The 24235-nt window shown below is 45.7% G+C and overlaps 1 protein-coding gene across 4 annotated transcripts in view; it reads left to right on the top strand.

The window, feature by feature from the left end:
• lef1 (lymphoid enhancer-binding factor 1) overlaps positions 1-24235 on the top strand; it is a 39655-nt gene that overhangs the window by 9958 nt on the left and 5462 nt on the right. For 2 of the 4 annotated variants that reach the window (XM_084006209.1, XM_084006207.1), the window contains exons 4-10: positions 11712-11832; positions 14676-14766; positions 16205-16324; positions 17104-17266; positions 18082-18189; positions 19950-19998; positions 20633-20674. In XM_084006209.1, the coding sequence (XP_083862335.1) occupies positions 11712-11832; positions 14676-14766; positions 16205-16324; positions 17104-17266; positions 18082-18189; positions 19950-19998; positions 20633-20667 (687 nt within the window). In that variant the 3' untranslated portion in view covers positions 20668-20674. The remainder of the gene's footprint in view (positions 1-11711; positions 11833-14675; positions 14767-16204; positions 16325-17103; positions 17267-18081; positions 18190-19949; positions 19999-20632; positions 20675-24235) is intronic. The other 2 variants (XM_084006208.1, XM_084006206.1) reach the window with 2 other exon arrangements.

Genomic DNA, 24235 nt, shown 5'->3' with positions numbered 1-24235 from the left:
GGTGTCTACAAATGTGGACTGTTTTTTGTCAATTTGTCGTGCAGCAGATCGGATAGTGGGTGAAGTGCAAAAATAATTTTGTTGGCCTCAACTAGTTTTATAGTTGTTTGTTACGTTAAATAATACGTGTTTAATACGGCGATGATGGTAGTCAACCGAAACTGATCACAGTACCTCACTGTGTCTCCATGCAGTCATAAAATGAGTAAAATTATCAATAGCTTTATTGACTTCCTCCTGACAGCGTGTAGGTCTATATAGAGGCGAGCAGTGTTCCGGCTAGTAAACTGCAGCAAAGGGGGACAATAGGACCACAGGAGTGAAACATGGGTGCAAATCCTGCCGGCTGTGTCCGGACTTCAGAGGAGCTCAAACAGCCCTCACTTTGTCCAGCTAAGAAATAGAGCTATAATCAATAGCTGCTCTGTTTTGTATGAAGTTGGTCAGTCTGTGGCGCGCTCTTTCCCTCCTTCCTTGTCTCTGCAGTTTTTCATATTTTTCAGAAGCTCATTATTTCTTTCTGCTGTGGGTGTGAGCGCTAAAGAGGATCACATGCAATGTGCATCTGACAGCGCTGAAATATTAATGGTCCCCAGTGTAGGAGGTTGGTATATGGCCTGCATGGTTACAGTACAAAGGGTGCCTTCTTGCTACCAGGCTTTATTAGCAGAGCTGTTTAATGAATGGATGGATAAAACATTTTTCTTTTTTCTTTTTTTTGTGCATTTTTTGCGCCAAACATCATCCGTCCACTTCCTCTTTGTCTAACAATTTGCTAAACAAACGGGAATAGGGTATTCGATGGGCACACACACACACACACACACACACACACACACACACACACACACACACACACACACACACACACACTGTGAAGTGTAAAAGCTACACTACCCTTTTGAGCTGTCTGCGGGAGGACAAAGAGGAGGGCTTTGCTATCAGTTCATTTTGTGTGGTCTCGGCCATAAAAACACACACTGTTCTTTGACTGTGAAAAAAGCCTGTCTTTAATTTTTGGGAAACCCATAAAAGTTTGTCGCTCCTTTCATATTGGCTGCAGAATTGAAAACAAATGCTACATTCACCCCTCCTCTCCTTTGAACTGGCCAATTATGGAGTTGTGAAAATAAAAATCAGTCTGTAGATCTCTTTACCCCCCTCTCTTTTTCGCCCTCTCTCTCTCTCTCTTTTTCTCTCTCTTTCTCTCACTTTCTTTTTTTCCTCCTCCCCCTTGTTTTTGAAGAAACCGAAGGGGATCACTGATGTCAAAGTCAAAACCAAGAGCATTAAGAAAACTGGCGAAATGCAATACAGCTGCAATCCGACATGACGCTAGAAAATAGGGCTGAGGAGCAGAAAGCCTCTCTCCCGTATTCCCAGGGCGCGCAACTGCTCCCGGCCTTGGCTTTGATCTCTTCAAAGCCTCTTGCCTCCTACTAGATGGAGAGTCTTGGCTGCCGCTCGTGAGCGCTGGAGAGAGGCAGGGAGGGAGGTGGGGGTGTTTTTTCGGGGGGGGGGGGGCGGCGTCTTTTCCTTTCCAGGGCTGAAATCAATCACGGTGCCGAGGCAATTATGTGTAATTCAACCCCAGCCAGATTAGTGACTCTTGTTACCTGAGCGACCGGAGCTCTGTAATCTGTGAGACACACCGGCCTCGCCGGCAAAGGAGTAGCCAGGAACAGGCGAGGGCACTTGAGGGGAAAGGAGGGGATCGAGAGGGAGAGGTGCTGAAAAGCAGGCTGCCATGCTGCTGTCCAGCAGAGCAGAAAATCGGAGTACAATGGAGTGATTACACTTGCAGATGTAGCCATATTTATGACGTGGTGGACGGAGGGAACAGAAAGAATGAGGAGTGCTGATTGCCATGGAGCTTGCTAGTTAGTGTGCTAACTAGCCTGGTGTCTTTTGTGTTGAAACATGTGCGTGATGTCACCTCCACTGCGCTTCCAGTCCTCCCCTACCAACCGTCGCCCTGCCCGTCCCCTCCCAGTGCCATATCTCTATCCCTCATGCCCTCCATGAGGGCTCCGAAATGCAAGCTTGGCCGAGGCTCCTGCCCCAGGCGCCCAATTTACTATGGCTGGAGAAAAACTCAGTGGCCCCGAGTCACAGAGGAATACAGCCGAGCAGAATGTTGCTCTTTCCCTGCTGCTGCAGTTCGTCTGATCTGTGCAACTGTTTCAGTGTCTTAACACTCGGCAGTGTAACAATTTACAACCTTCTGCTTTTTTTTTTATGTGGCTTACTTAGGAGATTTATCCCAATTATGTGTGCTCCTAGTTTCGGCAAACCTCGACGGTGGTAGGAGTTTGATGCTCATGACTAATACCACCTAGCGTGCGTTATGAGATTATTTATTTGTATGGCTTTTTTTTTTTTTGAAACCACAATATTTCCATGTGGGTTTTGAACAATTAATTGGAGGTCTGTTAGAGGGCATAGGAAAAAATGAAGCTTGACTTTATTGGTATTTAATTGGAAATATATGACTGCTTTAACTTTTATTCACCCCCTGTCCTCAGTCTGTAAGAGCTGATGTCACAGGGATGAGAACAAGGCTTTGTTTTTTTCCCCTCAGCAGTCACTTGATGCAGAATGATGAAACCCACAAAGATATCTAGCAAGAATGTTTTTGTTCATCTGATGAGCTCGCCTAGTGCTCCATGTTTCTTTTGATCATCAGACTGCTCGGTTGGTGATTGAAGGCACTTATTTTCCTCGTGGGATGTACACATTGAATAAATTAGATATACCGTCCTGTAATAGAACGTAGATGATTAGGACCTTGATGTCTGCAATAGTTTCAACAAGGCAAGCTGACAGGGAAGTGGAGCTGACTCTAAAAATATAAAGGTCACGCTGAATGGATTATGTGGCATCAATGGAGCCACCGTCCAGCTCAGCAGGAGCCCTTAAATCCACTCGCAGCCATAACCCCTCGGCTCAGGGGCCAGGTGACGCTTTTCATGTCCTCCAATGGAGAGACATCACAGAGGCATCCTCCACTTTGAGCTGCCCGTCATCAAACAATGCATCAAAACATCAAATCAATCCACCCCCATGGTATCTATCTTTTTGAAATGAAAGATGAGGGTAATGGATGTTCCCAGTGTCCCACCACCACCACCGCAAATCTATATTACTACCACCGAAGTAATGATGGAGTGAAAAAGCCAAATATTTTTTTAAAAGTTCAACAGCGGTTTTCTGATCTGTGGTCACAATGATCACTTGAACAGAAGTTAACATTAACTTGCTGTAACGACACGCAGTATAAAAAGACTGTTTAATTTGATTACCCCCATACTGACTGTAGAAAGACTTGAGCTCTCATTACATAAAACAAAACATCCTCTCGCTTTGCTCTGTTAAGATTTCAAGTAACAGGCAAAGACTCTAAAGATATACATTTATGGTGCAGCCTATTTTTTTGTATTATTAAAGCTAAACTATTTATATTATTCGATTTTAGGATTATCCATTAATCTGCAGATTTTTCAATCGTTTAGAAAATAAACAATCCCAGAGCCAAATGTTCTTTATTCCGTTGTTTTATCTAACCATTTGTCCCAAACCCAAATATGCAGCTCAGCTCGTTCAATCCTACATTATGAGATTGAATGAAAACACATCCGCTATGTAAGAAATCCAGCTGAGAGCTGAATTGCAACCTCGTTGTCTCCATTGTGTTGCTTTTTGTAGTATCAGGTGGAGTGTTCCCCGTAATGTTGCTGTAAACCATATGTCCAAGCTTAAGGAGCCCCCCTTTTGTGCTCCTGAAATTCACTATTACCATTTGTTTAGAGGTATCAAGGGAAAGGCAGACGTTGTCCGTTGCCATGTTGTACATGGTCATTGTTTTGTTTGTATTAAAAGCCACAAAAACCCTGCCAGAGAGCTAATTGACGGGGCGGGGTTTTCATGGGACCGTTCAGCTCCTTGGAGAGGTTCTTGAAGTGTTCCCTCCTTCTGTGGGGATGGAGAAAAGCCATTTGTTCCGAGGGGGTCAGATTTGAATAGCTTTGTGCTTTTCATTCAGATCTTAACAGGGGCGTGTGCGCCTGGCTGGAAAGAAACCCTAAAATGTGTGGTTTGATTAATGACTAATTCCAGGCTGAAAGGCGGTTGTTGGTAGTCTTTACCAGTTAATCCCTTAAAACTTGGAATCACACCCAAACAGTGGGCTGCTGGTGTAGTTGAGACGAAAGGTTCGCAATGTGATCCATAACCACGAATGCTGCCTCATTATAACCAGGACCAAAACAGTCATATGATTTGTAACATCATGAAAACCACAGCTGTGTCTGGGTGCTCGTCTAAATATGAAAAAAAAATGTCATTGAGTTGAAAAGTGCATTGATCATGTGACTACAGGGTCAAAAGTTCAGATCAAGGCCAGGACACAGGTGTCGTGACACCTGAGGCAACAAGGCACCTTGTGACCCAGAGCTTTCAAAGCGTTACATAACCTACATATTTATCCTCAATCGCATGAAATCTGCCTTCCAGTAACACAATTCTGACATTTTCTGTGGCTTTTATTTTTCCTTCCATTAAGTCGTCGGTGGTACCGGCTCGCTAAGTCGTTCAATATTTGTATTCTTTCTATTCTTGCATGTCTTGTTGGTGGGTGTGCATCTGTCTGAGTGAAACACAGAAGGGAAACTAGGTCAGTACTCTCTACAGCTCAGGCAGAGGCAGCTCTCATTCAAATCACCTTCCTATTTCCAAGTGTGTGCCGTTGCAAACCTCCCCTACGAAAACACGGCAGCGCCTCCGCAGCACGCTGCTGTCTGCCTTCGTTGGGCTAGCCTGCAATGCTAATATTTACCCCTTCCTTTCCGTGGATGTAATGTGCAATGTTGCATCGGAGCTAGCTAGGGCTTAGAGAGAAGAGTACCGTCTCTAGCTCTCGTCTCCACAGGTAGAGACACACAAAGACCCCCACCAGACTCTATTTTCCCCCTCAACGCTGAGCTCCCAAATCCAAAGTGACAGCCATTCATGCCCAGAATACCTGGGCGAAAGCTGAGGGGGGGAAACACTATCTAGGTGTAGCAGGCAAATCCGCTCTTGTTCGATGGATCTATGACGCTCCGGCGTAAGGAAGCTCATCAGCACTTTTCCCCTCCATTCTGCGCTGCACTTTCTCTCCCTCTTTCTCTGCGTCGCCGTTATTGTGCCGGGGCGAAGGTTTTAGCACGCTTACCACACAAAGTTAGCTTGTGCTGCGATTTTTATTTGTGTACATCTCCCAGGGCCTTCGAGTGTTGTTGTTGAATGTGGATGTTGGCACCACTGTGCTGCCTGGCATGAATGTAGCTACTCAGCACACCAGAGCTGGCGTCTAATGATAAATCATGCAGTGTGTTAATGCAGCAGCAGGGTTGCTATAAATAGTTGCTGGAGAGGGATGACGATTGATTCAGGAAGAAAAATAAAGCGCGCTCCGAAACATTTTCGGCTTGTGGTCATTTTTTTTTTTAACGGCAGAGTTCAAACACAGGGCCCCAAGATTAACATGGCTGATCAAGTAAATGGCACAATGACGCAGCTCAGACTTAGACTCAGATTCTTATGCATTTAGACGCATTGACAGCTATCTGGCATATCTGGACACTTGGTTGCTGGGATTTTCAGGTAACCTGTCTCAATAGGTGCAAGGCAAGTGATGGAGCTGCAGAGAGCAGCCATGTTCTTTGTGGGGGTATAGATGGGTAGTGGGTGCTTGTGTGTGTGTGTGTGCGCGCTTAGTGCATGTGTATGCATGTGCGCTCACAGGCCTGCTGACAGTGGCACTTCAGCAGAATGTTTGCCCTTTCCTCAGTTCTTTGATGTGACCAGGTCCTGCTGTGATAATGAGCCCTGTGCCCCGCCGCAAGGTGAACATCCTGCAGTTCGCCCAGGGCTCTGCCAGAGCGGCGGCCCATCCCCCACCACTCCACCACCACCACCACACAGACACACACGCACACTTATTTTGCAGATACAACAGTGGAGAAGCCGGCAACCTCTCAGAGCTGATCAACTTCCACAAAGTGCTTGGATAGTGTGAAAACGACGACAGTCCTTCAAGTGGCACAGAAACATTTAAAACCTGCACACTGCATTATGACCGGACAATATGGCTCTATTGATATCACAATTTTTTCCATGATGGAGAGAAATTACAATATGGAGTATGTGTGCAAAATTCTGTAGAAATAATCAATTAAAATTCTAAAGCATGTAAAGGAAAGTCTGTTATGTTTTCCCTCTTGTCAATAAATCCCATGAGAAGTATTTTCTGAGTCATAAACACATCAGTGAGTCAAACTAGAAGTCTGAGGCTGCATTCACACCAGATCAACCAGATTTACATAATTAGTGAACTCTTGCTTAATCATGTACTGCAGCTTGTCGCCTTTATGATCTCTCGGATGACCCTTTTTAGAGCCCGAACTCCTAAAAACAAACAATCTGTTGCCATAGCAATGATTTAACCTAACTCGCTGTGGCTTAACAGGGGGGAAAAAAATAGCAACTGGATCATTTCTAATGTTCTGTTGCTCTTCCCTCAGTTTTTTAATAGCTCCGCGACATATAGAAATTACGAGTTGAACACTTTACAAAGCGGATAACGTCTTTTCATCTGGGGTAGGCATATTTCACACAAATTATCTTCTTTGCACATTCAGTGTGAGCGCTAGCGTGATTGGTTTGCTTGGAGCACATTTGGAAGGATGATGGGTAATCCACCTCGTCCTATGCGGTTGTGCTCGGTGGCAGTGGGAAAGAAGACAGTCAGCTCTTAATAGCTCCTTTGTGTTCATATGTAGCTTGTATGTGTTTTTTCTTCTTCCCATAATTCATTAAGCGTGTAGTTATTGCAGTCTCTGATCCCTTCACCATGTACCATGACCGTATTTTACAGCACGTCCGTGTGTGTGTGTGTGTGTGTGTGTGTGTGTGTGTGTGTGTGTGTGTGTGTGTGTGTGTGTGTGTGTGTGTGTGTGTGTGTGTGTGTGTGTGTGTGTGTGTGTGTGTGTGTGTGTGTGTGTGTGTGTGTGTGTGTGTGTGTGTGTGTGTGTGTGTGTGTGTGTGTGTGTGTGTGTGTGTGTGTGTGTGTGTGTGTGTGTGTGTGTGTGTGTGTGTGTGTGTGTGTGTGTGTGTGTGTGTGTGTGTGTGTGTGTGTGTGTGTGTGTGTGTGTGTGTGTGTGGATTCCATGGTAATACAGTGGCATGTGTCGTTCATGTGTGGTTAATGTGAAGTGGTTGACGTGTGGGTGTAACGGTGGTATTTAGAGGACAGCGTGACAAGTTTCCTCGCATGATACATTTGTACTACAACTCAGCTAAAACCATAACGTTGCTTATGTGGTGCATGCCTATTTTTGGAGGCAAGTTAAGTCATTCACTAAACACCATTCTGCTTTAAGTTTTATACCTTTCCCCCCCCCCAATTTTTACCACCTGGCCTCGGACCAGAGTGCCACAGCGCTTATTCATCTGTAGGACTCTGACTAGCATGCAAGGAGGTGGGAGTAAGGAGAGATTGGAAGGGGGGGGGCTTCACAGATGTAAATGTCTCTCCAGGGTAGGCTTTTCCTGTTATTCGTAGCCTCCTCCACTCCTGTCCCTGTGGTTGGCTTTGCTTGTTCGTTTCATTACCCCGGGCGCGTGGCGCTCCTTCGCTTGCTGGCGGCCCGGCTTTCTTCTCCATTAATTGGGTTTCGTTACATTAAGCCCCCTGGCCGAGGGGCCATCCTGCCAATAAAACATTCCATTTTTAGCACTCCACTTGAAGCTGGTGGGGTTCAACCTGCTCTGTGAATGGTAATTGGTTATTTATTTAAGCTTCCTCAGGTTGGTCTCCACTGGTTTTGGTAAAGAGGGAGGGTGGGGGGGGGGGGGGGGATTACAGTCCCCATTCTTTCTGTGCTATAGCGTTACTATGGGGGAATGTTTGCTCACGTTTGTTGGGAAAAGGTCAGACAATTCAACACAAACACACCTGAGAGGGAACACCTGGTCTGACTGACTCTGGAGGACCTCTGTACAGGGCACACCCTAGCTTCATAATTAAACTTTTAGCATTTACAGAGGTAATCTTGTCGTCTTCTGTGATCACATTGTCACTGGAAACAGTAGCCAAACATGGTATTTAAACAGTCATAGGTGGGTGTGCTCTGCCAGTGATTCACAGGTATATGAATGATCCCCCTCAAGTGATGGCAATCATCATTTTTATTGGAAATGTACTGCAAACGCTTGATATTTGTTGGTGGTTACTAGTCCTTTTTTGGGGGGGTGCAACCTTTCTCCAGAGCAGAAACACGTAAATCCTGCGAGTAGGTGAGTGTTTTGGGGTGAGAAGGAGAAGTGGAAAGATTTAGCAGCATGGGAATCCACAGCCACCACTTGAGCTGCCATCTCCCCAGCTGTTTGCGAAACACCTCGCATGGTTTCTACACACTTGATTGTTGCTGCAGGCGCAAAGAGTCCTCATTGCATATAAATTACAGAAGTGGGAAGTGATTATTATAAAATTCCCGCTTTCCCTTTTTTCCACTCCACTCTGCAGAAGTGGTATAATTGAGTGGAGTACAAAAGCCGTGCTGCGAGGGGGGGGGGGATGCTAAAAAGGCAATATTACAGGGGAAGTTATTGCATATACCCACATAGACACACTTGCAAACACACACAAGCACTCATGCTCAGAAACCACGGCAGGATGCTGGTGGAATCTGTCAGAAAAAAATAAATAAAACAGAAACAAAAAAACGAAACGTCCCATTTCCCTTCCCCACCCCCAATTTCAGACGGCACGCCAAGTCACTGGCTCCCCGTGCTGAAACACACTGGAGTGTCTCCTCCATGGAGGGCTTCCTGCCAGCTCCAGTTCCGCACAATGAATTTTCTCTTAAAACCACATCTGAGGGGTTCTTTAGAAGGGCCGGCCAAGCCTGGATATGAAATTCCAAATGGAACGTTTTCTTTTCAATCCTCACCGCCTCTCCCCTTTTCACTCTCCCTGAAAAATATGAATAGAGAGATCCTAAGCCTATTATTTCTCCTATACAATAAAAGGGACCTCCAATATGGCTGCCCTCCATTGCAACACTGCCGCTGCTCCCGTGGCTGCTGCTAAGGGCTTTTAGAGTCAGGGATAGGGGGGACGAGAGGGGGTTAAATTGCAGCGACGTGCCATGACCCTCATGGTTGTGGTCACTTGAGTGTTTCTAACTACTTTGTCCAGAAAATTGGTTAAAGAGTGTCATGCTTTTTGTGTGAAACTTGCCAGGAGCTGCAAAGTGGGCGCAGCAAGCCAACAAGTCTCCACCTGGAGGAATGAAACTGGTGGTTCCATGAGGGTGGATTTTGCTGATACAATTTGCACCATCATATGAATGTTTGTGAAGCTGTAAGAAGCCTTAATGACGATTCATTGCTGTTCCTTCCTTCCGAGAATATACCAGGGTTCGTTCTGGCATGCGGTTTATGTAAATGTGAACCCAAATAGCCATAAATTGTGTATTGGTCACAGAGGCCTGCAGGTTTTTCTCTGGTGGATTTTAGCCATAATGGAGGCAGTTTATTAAGAAGTTGAGAAAAATGTGATATGACAGCTGTAAATGGGAAAAGCACAAAAGAGGGCTTCTCGTCTGTGGCAGAAGTCTCCAGCTTTCTCAGGTGCAAAGGAGTCGATTTCCTTTTTCTTTTTCCCCCTGCAGTATTGTAGTTTGTGTGCGTGTACACCAATACTTTTGTTTCCACTCACTTTTTCTTTCTTTGCTCTGCTACAAGTTGGAGAAGACTTTGAGCTAAAATGATAATCCCTCAGGTTCTTATCTCATTCCCACTGGATAACAAATGGGAGTGGACAGGCGTAAAATAATATGTGCGAGAACGCTATCATTTAGCCCCTGGTGTAGGCATGTCCCAGCCACCCTACTCCTGGTTAGCCCTCCTTTAGGGTGAGCAGCCCTTATTTATAAGCCCTCCCTTCAGTTGGATGAGAACTGACACTCCCACCACGCAGATTATCCCGTCACCTTTTGACTCTCGATGACTGGGGTCAAAGAACCTCACTCACCTGGGCGGATGGGAAAAGCCTCTGCATTAGGGCTGAATGAGTTTCCAGGCAGGATTTGTCCCATTTGTGTGCAGTGTTGCAACTTCAATGTGACAACGTAGACTGCTAGTTGACGGCATACGAGCCTCTTATGAAGGGAGGAACTGGGAAAGAAATTGACCCTGGAAGATGTACATTCCCCCATTTCGATAAGGAATCTGACGCAGATGATGCATCATGTGGTTGAGCGTTTTGAGATCTTTTCTCGGCGCACACACACTTACAGGGCACATACGGCACACATACTGCCCTTTTGTGTTCCCGGGTAGGACATTCCCAGAATGTGGGGAGAGGGAGAGGGGGCTCTTAAGTTGAGACCGGTGCCACTCTGCGCAAGGTTCAGGAGAAATGCAGACATTCCAGCCACCCTTGTGTCCGAGGAGTTTTCTGTGTGTGTGTGTGTGTGTGTGTGTCTGTCTGTGTGTGTGGTGGGAGTGGAGGGGGCACCAATCGCCACTTAGCACTGCAGGAATGTCACCTTGGCAGACGCCTCACTCAGGCGGCATAGCGAGCACTAATAAAGGGCAGTCCCTTGATTATATCGTCTCTTCAGAAATGTGTGTTAATACTACATTTAGGCGAGTACCTCCCAACGACATTATTAATCAGATGACCGTTCCACTACAGTTTCATGAAAACTCTTTCATCCGGAGCTCGTGGGAGCCATTCGTTGTAAGACGCGTCTCGCCCAACAGTGAACACGTCGCCCCGATTAGCCATATATCCTGTGGAGGTGATATTTTGACTCCAGCTCTGCTCTTGGGCTCAGATTGTGAATAGCAGATTTAGCTTGGCTAAGCATTGCCATGTGTTCATTGCTGCTGAAGCATGTAAGCGCTATTGGCTGGGGGTTGGGGGCCGGGGATTTTTGGGCCTCGCTCGATCTATTTTAGTTGTCAGGAGGCAGGTCTCTCTGAGTCAGCCGGTGATGGGGGGGCCTCTGGTCAGGCCACTCCTGACGTGATTACCCCTGCATTAAGTACCACTGCAGACATCTGTCTCACTCGCACTCTCTCTCTCTCTCTCTCTCTCTCCCTCTCCGAAGCCCACCCCCTTCTCCTCCTCCTCCATCCCTCATCTCTTCTTCCCCGGGCTCTTGCTCTGTAATGAACTCCCCTTATTCACCAGCTAATGACTGCCTTTGATCTCCCGCCTAAGACCTCTGCTCTAACTCTACCCTGCGAATCTCTCTTTTCTTTACCCTCCCTTTGCTCGATCGCTTGCTCGCTCTAGCTCTCTTTCTCTCTTTCGCTGTCTCAAACATGCTCATGCACCTCTTTGACTAGTTTTTCCTTCAGGGAATGGGGTTTTCAGTCCTGCTGACCGAGGCTAAACAAACTTTTGAGGTGTTGGGCACAGGCTACTAAAAGAGAAGAAATTGACGAAATAGTTTCTTAGTGACTTTTTTTCTTTTCCATACTCTTAAGCTTCACCCACATCGACAAGGAGGCAGACCACCCGCACTATATGTGCCGTACCAGTCCCCAGATCACGTGGTAGGGAACAGGTACAAATTGGAGTAATGCAGTTGAAGCTCGTGTATAATATCATCCATTTTTAATATTGTGAAATCTTCTTGTATTCTTCTCCGCAGTCCAACAAAGTCCCTGTGGTGCAGCCGTCCCATGCAGTCCACCCACTCACCCCACTGATCACGTACAGTGATGAGCACTTCGCCCCAGGTCCTCACCCCCAGGATGTCAACAACAAACAAGGTATGAGACCAAGGAAACGGATCTGAACATGAGACACACACACACACACACACACACACACAAACCAAATAATAAAGATGGAAGAGTCTGTATTTTATGTAGCAGGCCACATACCCGATCTGGTTAATAAGATCAGTGTTCGTGCTGTGTTTCATCTGGATCACCACATCCTGACTCTTAGTTCCAACAAAACATGAACTTGCAGTGTTGATTTAGTTTTGCATCGTTTCAACTTAGCATAATTTTCCACATTTTGCCAACATGTCCCATTCTATTGAACTGGCATTTAAACGTGTTAAAGTCTTACACCTTCTGAGAAACGGGGGTTTAGCATTACTGCAGCCCTCATTTATTATCTGCAGATTGTTTTGATTTTATTTCAAACTATTGCAATAATGCTGAACAGTGCATTTGAATTCAACTGAGCCTCTACCTGAGTTTTGTTCTTTTCAACCACCCTTTGTGCCAAAGCTGTCGAGAATCAATAGAGACACACAAACGGAAATCTGTCACAGCAAAGTCATCCTTTCTATCAGCGCTTAACATGAACTCATTTGAAGCAGCCTGCGGGACGGCGCGCTGAGCTCTGCTGCCCTCTCCCTCTGCTCTCGCTGCTTCTCACTAACAACATCAAGCTACAGCTCTGACAGCTGCAGTTTGGACGAGCTTCTCAGCCCCGCGCAGCTGGAGACTTTGGCAGCTCCTCACAAATGCGAAAAGATGTCGGCCCCACCATAGTTTTGTCCCGCACCTTTTTTCTCTTCTTGTGGCTTTCTTCCCCGGTGGCTGCCAGTTGAAAAGGAGGAGAGGGATCAGACGGAGATGTAGGCGATGATGAGGCTGGGAGGTTCTGAGGGACCGACTATAAATAACAATGTAGAACTGAGCACTAGAGTACACAGCGTAGTGAGATGAAGGGAGTGAGACGCATAAAGAGTGCTCCACATATGTCAGAGGAATCATGCATCAGACACATTTTTGTTGAATACTTTTCTAAAAGAAGCAGGAAAGAATTGTGTTGACACGGAATCGAGCGATAAATACACTGTAGGCACACGCACGCATTAGATTTCAGAAATTTGTTGTCATGTAGTACAATTTCTGAAGTAATACGCTCCATTTTACTGTTTGCGTTGGTCTTGCCAGTCCATCGAGATCCACTAAGTTTCTGACAAACACTGAAGAGCAGAAAAGACCCCTGGAGGACTTTTTTTTTTTTTTTTTTTACTGTATTTGATCTTTGCACTCGCAACAGAAATCCATGTCCAAGCGATCCACTTGCAGAATTGACTGCAAATGATTTCCCTAGGCATATTCATGTGTGTATACTAGTTGAGCTAAGCTGAAGATGCTTAAAACGAAATCTCTTTCTCGCTGTCCCTCTTTCTTTCTCTCCCATATCGACCAATTGCTGCTCTGCCTTCCTTAGTGGGCTCAGACTTTGATCTGCTCGTTAATTATGAAAAACAATCATGGATTTTCTCATTATGAGCTCTAATATGCACAGGGCTGAAATGCAATGGAAGGAACGTCGAGTGGAGGGGGAGGGGGGGGGGTTGGGGGTGGCTTGAACGTTTCACATTTAAACCGTATATGTGTGCAGTTTTTAAAAAACAATTAAATGTAACACGGGAACACTAATTTGAATATAGATCATTTCTAGGTTTTATAACAAGAAGCAAGTGTTGTGGAGAAAGTGTGAAGCTTTTTTGCGGATCAATGGGAACGTGTGAATAGAGGAGTGAGTAATTAGGCACCTTAGGGGTGTGAGTGACGAGGTTAACACGCTGGGGCTCTCCCCGCCTCCCTCACCGCCTCACCCCTTGCCTCCTTTCCTTCTGCCCTCAGGAGGGCCCTCAGGAGTGTTAGGTGGTGGATTAGTTGGCAGGGGGTAGTGCTGTGCGTGCTATGAATCCAGCGTTGCAACATTGGCTTTAGAGATATAAGCCCCCCGTTCGCCCTGCCTCTCCGAGGAGGGAGGCCCCTTTAGACCACAGCCTGGAGAGAGAAAGAAGTGGAGAAAAGATAGAGGCAGGGAGAAAAGGCTTGCTCCAGTAGGGATTAGAAAATGGTGCTAATCTGGAGGCATTTGCCCTCTTTTTGTGTGTGTGTGTGTGTGTGTGTGTGTACTTGTGTGTGTGTAGGAACAGTATCTCCCGATACATGGAGACTGTCGGTCTTATTATTACTTGATCTGCTCTAAAAATGAATAGGTGTCAGAAAAGAAGACGTGAGTCAGATTTAGTTAAATTTGAATCGTTTTGCAGCCCCGTTCCCATTTAAGTCTGGGAGAAAGGACCCCTTGACCTTGAAACCCAGTAGGCTGGAGATGGAGGAGCTTAGTCCTGAAGATCCACGGACGGTTAGTCCAAGTCAATCCCGTGTCTACAGGGAAAGCGGCAGCCTCTGCCACAAAAAGGAAGCCTCAATTAACCAGCTTAAAGATGCTGAGACGCATTGGAAGCTCTCGAGCTAAGCAGGGAAAATATGATCCTTTCCTTAATGGTTGATAATGTGAGGTCAAGAAGTGTGTTGAAGCCCCGCATGTCCTTGTAGTGAATAGCAAGTAATTCATGTGACGCTGTCACGAAGGCATTACGATTCTCCAACTGTGCAGTTATTTCAGCAATCTTTTTTTTTTAATATCAGTTTATTGCAATTAAATCACAGCAAAATAGTTCATTTTCATACAGCCGTAGCAAACCATCCGATGTGTGAGACTGGTCGATCTTTGAGTCTGATCTAAGGGCCAATTTCGCCCAGATGGAGCCACAGGATGCATATGTATAAGAAACTTGTTTATGATAATTTCTAACTGTTGTGTACCATTGCTGTGTGTCTAGGAATGCAGAGGCATCACCCTGGACAAGACATGCCCAACTTCTACTCCCTGTCTCCTGGAGGAGTCGGGCAGATCACGCCACCACTGGGATGGTGAGTCAGACCGACGAAAGCAGAAGCATGCGCAGTCGATTCATGTAAACGAGAAGCAATTAGGATGCTGTCTCTTCACATCACATACACACTGACACTGCGCTAGCTTTAATGGAGGAATGCTGGTCTGCAGCAGGCTACGCAGGGAGGTCTGCCTCTGGTTGTTCCTGCTGTTACTGCTGCGGCTTCAGCCTCACCGCTCCTCTGTGTGCCCAGCACATGTCAAATGCATCATCACATACATGCCCCTGCATAACCATATGGCTGCTTAACCCCCATCAAAGCTTCCTGGAAGCGCATCTCCCCCCAAGCGTCACTTCATGTTTGTGAAGTACTTCTTCTTCTTCTTTTTTTAGTGTCTTATTTTGACTGCATCCTGCCATTCCTGTACTTGTTTCCCTGTTTTCCCAACATATCTGCCCCTCTTTTTTTTCCTCCCTCCATCATCTTTCTCTGTCAGCGTGATGTTGGTAAAGAAAGGGCTTCAGGCATACACTGAGTGAAGCCAGATGTAAAGTGCAGGATCAGGCGACAGTTGAAGCTCAGGCAGTTCCTTCTGGTTTCATAAATCTCAATGCCTAGGCCATTTTTTGTAAAATTTATTTTTTCAAAATGCAGGAACTTTGCCACCACCTTTCCTGCTAAGGAACCTGCTTTTTGGATCTTTGGTGATAGTTGTTACCCCGACCACAAGTCCCCCGAGCCTGAGGAAGCATTGTGTTTGCAGTACTAAACATTGATGATCTGTACATCTCATGCAGAATATTAGTTTCACAAACCAGCAGCCACTTGATTGAAACATAGCCACAGGACAACTGATGGACTGATGACAATAAACACAACCTACTGTATATTCCAGAAGAAAAGTCTCCAAACATTTGAGCCAAAAAAAACATTTTCCTCATGTTGAGCAGAAATGTAAATTCCAAGCATCTCCGAAGATTGACACAGATTTAAAAATACAGAAGGCCACATAAAGTTTATTTCACCTGATCTTCTTTGTTTAGAGGTAGAAGGCATACATACATAACTCATGGAAATGTTACTGACTATATTAGTTGCTATAATTTCATTATTCCACAATACAATAGATACAAATTCCCATGTAATCCCTTAATATGAAGCCATATCTCTGTGACCCTCTACTTTAATATTGCAGGAAAGAGGTAATAATTGCTAAAAGAGATCTAGAGCTATAACTACAGCCAGTGACGACTCTGTCCTCACCGTCGTCTTTTTTTGGCTGATTTTTATTTTCTTAATATCAAGCATTTAACATTAAGAAAATAATATGTGTGGATGGATTTTTTCCCTTGTTTGTGTACGCTGTTGCGAGGGTGCACTTACTATCACGTAACATTTAGGGGACCCTTTCCATGCTTCTGTCCTTCTTCGTCCTCTTTAATTAATCAAAGCCTGCTGTCTGCTACTATTGCAGGTTCTCACACCACATGGTGCCCGGCCCCCAAGGTCCCCACGCCACAGGGATCCCCCACCCGGCCATCGTCAACCCACAGGTCAAACACGAGCCTCCACATGAAACAGACATCATGCACATGTGAGTCCTGCAAACACAAAATAACTTCATCAAACATTCTCGCACAGGTTTTTTCATAATTTTTCATTAAAAAAAAGTCAGATTTCTAAGATGACATACTTCCAGGTATTTGTGCACGCCACCACTACAGTAGGCCATCGCTGAACAAACCCCCTGTCAAAGCCTTGTTCTCATTCCCTTGATGTTGGCAGATAAGCAGCGAGGGCCCGTGCACTACTGATAACAGGCCTATGCTTCATTTGGCCTCAGGGATCACAACACACTTAGCCAGCAAGAGATACAGGTCCTAGATTAGTGCTCGGATGAAATGAATTCACATCCCTAGTGTGTGCAGTGGGAAGTGCTGTGAGCACCCTGAAGTGGTTATCACTGATATTTCCATTATTCATGGCCATCCCAGTACCAAGACTGTACTAGTTGTTCGAAAGTAAGTCAGGAGTGGTTTTTGAGTGTGTGAGTGTGAGCGTTTGGCTTTAAGCGATTGCCAGTGTGCTGTGGACGAAAAGGTTTGGTTGCCATTACTGGTGAAGTAATCTCTCTGGGTTAAGGGCATGTGCAACTGCACATGATTAAAGCGGCAGGGGCCCATGGCGTGCCTTCACCATTGGCTGAGAGCAACCAGACCCTTGCTGCTTTTGTCGCCATTGTGGCACCACAGTTTCCCCTCCTCTGTTGTTTTTCTCTTTCATTCTCTCATTTTCCAACTGCTTTTGTTTCCCCCTCTTCTTTACCTCCATCCATGACGTGTTTCTTGTTTTGTTTTTTTTTGTTGTTTTCAGGAAACCCCAGCACGAACAGAGAAAGGAGCAGGAGCCCAAAAGACCGCACATCAAGAAGCCGCTGAACGCCTTCATGCTCTACATGAAAGAAATGCGTGCCAATGTGGTCGCAGAGTGCACGCTGAAGGAGAGCGCTGCCATCAATCAGATCCTAGGACGAAGGGTAGGTCAAATAGTCCTTGGACCCCGATGCACCAATCCCCTTCTCTTTGCCACTGCAGTTGATCTTTTTTGATTGAGTTAAATCTCCACGAGATCACAGTTCAGACTGCGGTTCTAAAGAGTCTGCGTGGACTGCCTTCCGAGGCCCAATTAGTTTAAAAAGTACAAAGCTTCCTCTCCCTATTAACATAGGGTCTTTTTATGAACTAGTTGTGATTATTGTCATAATGATTGGCCCGGCCAATTACTTCCTCACAGCAGCGCAGATACAGACTGCCTATCTAACTGACATTTAATCAAATTGGCCTTAATAAAATATGCCTGGATAATGGCACGGTTGGAAATGACAAAATTTGTTCCTTTTGAGGATTGGGAAAAGAGTGGAACCACAGAGCCATGTTAAAAGCCTTAACGAATAGGCCTCGCGGTTGAGGCAGCCAGCCACAGCAAAGCCTAGTTTGTGGCCTGCGTTGGGTAATTGCTCGCTGACATAGTTTGAATAAAAAGCGCTGCTAAATTGGAACCAGTGTTTTGATATGAAATCAAAGTTTTTTTTTTTCTTCTCTCCCTCCCTCCGACTGCATGCTAATCTCTTCATCATGTGTCCCCCTTCGTCTTTCTCTCTTTTATCCCCCCCACCCCCGTTTTTTTTTTCTACACCAAACGTTTGGAAGTTGAAAAGATTATTTTTCTCTCTCTTTTTTTTATTTTTTTTTACCAAAACATCAGCACACTTCTCTGTCGGGAACATGCAAGTGCATGCCAGTAATTGACTGTATGCTATTTTTCTCCTAATCTCCTTTTGTACTGAAACAGTGGCATGCTTTATCTCGGGAAGAGCAAGCTAAGTATTATGAGTTAGCCCGCAAGGAACGGCAGCTCCACATGCAGCTCTACCCAGGCTGGTCCGCCCGAGACAATTATGTAAGTATCAACAGAACAGATTGGCAGAGGTGCGTGTGCGTGAGCGTGTGTATGGTGATTTACGTTGTTTGTCTGTGTCTGCGTCGCATGACTTGTTCTTAAATCACACACACACACACACAGTCGGCTCCATGCTAATGAAGTCCATTTGTGGACCCTTTGTTTCAGCCTAATGTGTAATTCATAGCACTGTGGTTATATTACCCTCCGCAGTAAAAAAAATGGGTTGTAGTATAATGGACATTATCGTTGCCACAGTGAGTGAAAACTGCCTGGTAATGGTTATGCTAGTCTTTGATGTTCTATATCAGCATGGAGCTCCGGGATGTAAAAAACACCTGTTAGACTGATTTGAGGAGGCTGGATCGTACATTCAGCATTCAGCAGCAGCAGCCTTTGCCCATTTTGTTTTTGGACGTGGGAGGTTCGGCTGCATTTTTTAAGATGCAGTCTGTTTTTGGTGTAGATCACGGTGTGCATGCGTTTCATATGTGTTTTCGCTTGGAAGTTGTCGACTCTGTCTCCCAGTATGTGGCGTGTATGGTTTTTGTGAGAGAGAGAGCACCAGCCTTTATTAAAAGTGTGGCTCCGGCACTCACATTCACTCCACCACCAAAGTGCTTTGTGGTGTTTATCTGCCTCCCCTCGGACACCGACAGCATCCTCCCTTCTTCTGCCTCCGCTGCTCCACTGCCAAAATGCCTCGCTGAGGGGGAGACCGTTTCACAGTTGCACAGTTACAGACTCACAACATCAGCCAGTGACAGTCAGCACAGTTCCCATTTAATTTCCAGCATTGTTAGTACAAACATACTTGACGGGTAGGGGGGGAAAAGTAGAGGAATGGCTTTCTACTTGGCATACCAAAGAGATAAAGGGAAATGTTTGTTTTTTTTAACGGTAAACATTTCTTACAAGTACATTTTGTATCCCTGAGAGCGCCATTCTGCGACCCCTCCCACAAACTAAATCTTCAGCTGTACACAGGCAGCATCATGCCTGGAAACACCCAAAAATAGGTAACGCACTGGCATGGAATGGAGTGTGTGGCATTCATAGTTTTGCTGTGAACCCCCTCTCTCATCCTTTCTCTCACCCACTCTCACTTGGTCCGTCTTCCTCCCTGTCTGCTGCAGCAGTAGAAGGCAGATTAGCTCATGAATAAGTGGATTAGCAGACTTTGCAGCAGGAAACCAAAGTGCTGCTCATATTTGACTAGAACGACTCTACGCTGCTATCTATACCTATAGTCTCCCCCCTGGGGATTTAGCATAAGCTATAAATCCTTACACACTCCCACCACCTCGCTGGAAAAAGAGTGGCACTCTTCACAGTCGTTGAGCTAGACTAGCCTAATTACAGTGAGCATGTTTAATTGCACTCCATGTTAATATTTGTCATTAGAGGGACTTCAAAGGAAGTGGGGAAAAATGACACAGACTGATCACCACGGCAGGACAAGCTGCCTCCCTCCGGTTATGATGGTCACAATTACAAAAGGGCCGTAAAAAACATACAGAAAGTAAGTCATTTAAAACCAGCTGAAAGCAGTCAGGGCGCACTCAACATCAGCGGAGGCTCACGGTCGGTCCTTCCCTCTCAGTGTGGCGTTTTGCGGTGGAGTCCGGAGTCCCGGGGATGCTGGTTGGATGCCCAGCAGGGGATGAGTGAACATGGCAGTCAGCAGCAAGATATCAGAGTGGTCTAGTGAGCGTGAGTGCTGGAGCCACACTTTATGTGTTCCTCTGTATATTTTTTAGGGAAAGAAGAAGAAGCGGAAGAGGGAGAAGATGCAGGAATCAGCCCCAGGTAAGCACTGAGCTCTCCACTTACTCTTTTTCCCCTCCTCCCCCTGTCTGCTGCATTTTGAAGTTGCGAGTTCCACTAGGTTTCCATAGATGACGCATCATCTTTTACAGTATACTGCTGCATTTGTACAAATGCAAGCTCTGTGAAGCTGTAAAAAAAACAACCCTACTCTACTCTCCTAGTAGACAGCCTATAAAACTGACAATAAGACCAAAGGAATGTCACCTACTATCCTCATTCTGGCTTCAGTAGACTGGCTTGTTTTTGTGCACGCAGCATCGACCTTCACCCGAGACTTTCTTTGTTTACATCCCACCATTTGTCCCTTGCTTCTCACTCATACCCGTCTTCACAAATGACACCTACTTTGGGATTAGTCTGTCCATTCTATACGACTACTTACAGTCTGTGGGCTCTGCACTATTTGTTTGCCTGCTGCTCTACAGTGTCTCGTTCTGCTGACCTTGTTTAGCTGCGCTTATGAGCCTCCTCTCAGCACTGCAACTGTAATCCATTGAGAATTACATCTTAAGTAAAATGTTTTTTTTTGCACACTGTGTAGGCCAGATGGGCAGTAAAGATCTATGCCGTCCAGTTACCTTACAGTTTTTTAAAAAGATGCAATTTTCTGCAGGTACAGGCCAGAGAATGAAAACGGCGTACATCTGAGAATATGGTAAGACAAATCCTCTATCACCCTCCCTCTCTGATTGGTTCAGTATATGTCAAGACTTTCTAAACTGCTAAACACTGACTTGAGAGTATGTACTCACAGACTAATCCTGAAAAGGTCCACCCTAACCTCGCCATAGTCATTGTGTCAGTGGTGTTAAGGCCTGAAGAGGGATTGTGCTTTGTGTGTGGAGTTTGTTCAATGGCCTCAGCACAATACCCATTGGATTTCCTCTGTGTTTGTGTGTGTGTGCTAATGTGCATGTGTGTGTGTGTGTGTGTGTGTTGAATTGGTCACTCCAGTGTTTTTTTGTTGAGTATTGGTTGGATTAAAGGGTCCGATGCGTCAGCAGTTTGTGGCTTCCATCATACTTTAGGAAAATGTCCAAATAAAAAGGGGTTTGAAAAAGTATTGCTTAATAAATCAGACCGCTCATCCACTCCATGTTTTCTAAACATGGACTAAATAATACATCTGAAAACGGTTTTACTAGCCTGAATTTATTTAATTTATTCATTATTTTACTGCTGGTGGAGGCGAAGACGTCAGCTCAGCCCCATATGGACTACATGTGTTGTTGCTCTCTGCGTCTTTTGTGAAGCAGAGCAGGATTCAGCAGCTTGTTTGGCAGGAACTTAATGAGATGCTATACCTTAATAAGATTTCATGCTATCTGGGGTTTTCGGGGTGTATATAATGCCTCTATAACAAAGGCACTTGGTGCTCATTTTTTTTAATATGTGAATTATATGCTGAGATATATTGATTCAGATGACATGTCAAACCCTCACTGAACTGTCACCTATCCCTTTTTTTATTGAAAGAAAGATTAACGTTCTCAATATGTGGCAAAGGCAACTCTATTTTCAGTCTTCCTTACTCCCTCTGTAAGCCCCCCGCCCCCCATAAACCAAGCAACTCCCGTGAGTCTGGTAGCATCCTGTTGTTCCGCTCCCTTTCAGCACCAGAATCAAGTCCGGCAGATGTGACAAATCTGGTCTTACGCCGAAATCACCCCAAAGAGACAAAGGTTTTCCACTTGATCGATTCCTGACCCGGTCACTCTCTCTGAACCCAAAATTGGACTGCTTTTCTTTTTCTTTTCTCTTTTTTTTTCTCCTTCTTTTCGTCACAAACGGATTTCAAAGCACAGACAGAGCCAGCGCTAAAAAGCACTTTATCTCTGATCCAATAATTAGCAATGCCTAGCCGCAGCGGGATGGACACCCTTGCTGATTCTCAGTGACAGCCTTAAACTAATATGCATAATACCAAGGATACTGCCACAACTCCCCAAGCCCTCAATTTATGCAGATCCCAAAGAGCTGGATTGAGGTTAGCTTGGTGTAGACGCCAAAAAACATCTTTAAATGAACTCGTTTGTCTGTTTCTTTTCATCTGCCCTCGCTCTACCCCATCTGTCTCTCCTCCATATGGGGAAAAAAAAATCTGAATGGAAATTTGTTAATGAGTTAATTTGGAGACACGACTCAAACACCTTCTTTTGTGATCATTTTACTGCATTGCACGTACAAAGTGAAATGCTACAGTCTAGGTAGATTTTATGAAGGGAAAATTGACTTAATACGTTTCATATTAACTTGTTTTATGGCTTCTGCTGAGTTTTCCTGCCTGTGAGGCAAACCAGGAGTTGAGTAGTCGAGCCACGTTTTTATGGCCCGACGTTTGGTTCTCTTTGTTATCTTTAGCATGTCAAACACCGGGCCCCGCCACGCAGCCGGCTCTCACCACGGTGGAACGGCACTCGGAGAAGTCATTACTCTGATAATGTGGAATTAGGGTTTCTGTCTCTTCCCCTGTCACTCCATGCACTCTCGTCCTCACCGTTTCTGCACCCTTCTTTATTTAGTTTCTCTTTTTTTTTCTCGCTTCCTCTCGTGCTGTTAGCCTTTTGTCTGACTAAGCCCGCTGATTCACAGCCTTTTGAGATAGTTATCTGCCTGAGACGCATACATGCCTCTGAGGCTTTCTCCCATTTCAGCCACTGCACATTTTTTTCACAGGGGGGAGACACTCTGAACAAAGGTGGCTTTTTAATCTTGCTGGCGGGGGCCTCGGTGTTGCAAACACTTGCAAACTGCCATAAAACTGCATGCGAGTGATGCTCTTTTGTTGACTAACAAAATGGACGTCTTTTTAAAAAGACAATTTGCCCCATATGCTCCATACTATCACGTGATCCAGGATATGTTTTAAACATGACGCTAAAGTCCGGTCAGTGCAGCGAGGGTCACTGCTAACCACATGTCCTGGACCTGAAACATGAAAGAAAGTGTTGTTCAGGCCGGAGCTTTGGTGGCCATGCTCTCTCCTCCTCTCCCGTCTCAGTCGTGCCCCGGCTCTGCTCCCTCTGATGTGTGCAGCCAGAAGTCAGCTGTCAGAAGACTTTGATGAGCGACGAGGGAGGAAGAGGAGAGAGGAGGGCGTGAGTGTGTGAGAGGGAGGGTAAGAAAAGGGCCAGAAGAAAATCCCTCATTCTCTGGAGTTCTCAGTTTACCCAATCTCTCTCAACTGCCACTCATCCTTCAGTCTCCATCCCCCGTTTCTTACCCCTTTTCTCTCTCTTTATTTGTTGCCTCTCATCTTCTCCCTCTCAGACCCTCATCACTCCCCTCTCTCTCTCTCTCACATCTGAGCAGCCAGCCGCACACTCCGCCTGCAATTAGGCAAGATTCAGCGTCTGCCTCTATTTCCCGAGTCGTTTCAATTTGGCACCGAGCCTCTAGGCCACTGCGGCACAGCCCAGTGCCTCCACACCCCGCCTTATTAGTGACCTGGGATAATTGGGGAAGGAATCCGGATTGCAAAACAGACTCTGGGTGTCGCTTTGAGCAACGCACAGGAGATGAGAGGATGTTTTTTTTTTTTTTAACTGCACTTTTTTCCACACATGCCAAAAAAAAAAAAAAATAGTTATGAGGGGAGGGGGGCCGCGTGAAGGAGAGAGGAGATTTGGGCTTAAATCAGAGCGACGCCCCGACTAATGTTTCTGTGGGTAGGAAATGGAATCGGAAATGTTTCACCCCCACAGTTCCCCCGTTCTCTCACTCCCTCTGACCTCCACAAAGCCTACTCTGTGAAGAAAAATGACCCTCTCTGCACACAGAATATGGACTTCCAGAGGGCGGCAGTATGTCAAACGCTGTGTAATTTAACCATGTGGTTTTAGCTTAGTAGTACAAATCTTTTACACTGACGAGGCCCGGCCTGGCAACCTTATGTGACACTTCAGAGGGGGTGTGGGGGGGGGGGGGGGGGGTGTAACCCTCTTAAAGGTCTTTGTTTACATGTGAGAAAATGCAGCTATAGTGCTCCCATTGTTTAGACTGGGACTTGAAATTTGTTTTGATTGAGTCACGGGCCTATTGTGTTGTGGTTTGGCCAGCTGCAGTAACAGTATGAGGGTCTAGTCTCTCTGCGTTTTGTGATGTCGTCTCCACTTCCTCTCTTTCTCTCTCCGTCTGCACTCCTTCCCGCTCTCAACCTCACCCCCGTGGCTCCTTGAGGCACTGCAGCCCTTCTCAGGAAGAGGCGGGAGATACG

Source organism: Eutrigla gurnardus (assembly GCF_963514095.1).
Source record: "Eutrigla gurnardus genome assembly, chromosome: 3".
NCBI lineage: Eukaryota > Metazoa > Chordata > Actinopteri > Perciformes > Triglidae > Eutrigla > Eutrigla gurnardus.
The sequence above is the reverse complement of the archived record's forward strand: the minus strand, read 5'-3'. Positions and strand labels throughout refer to the sequence as shown.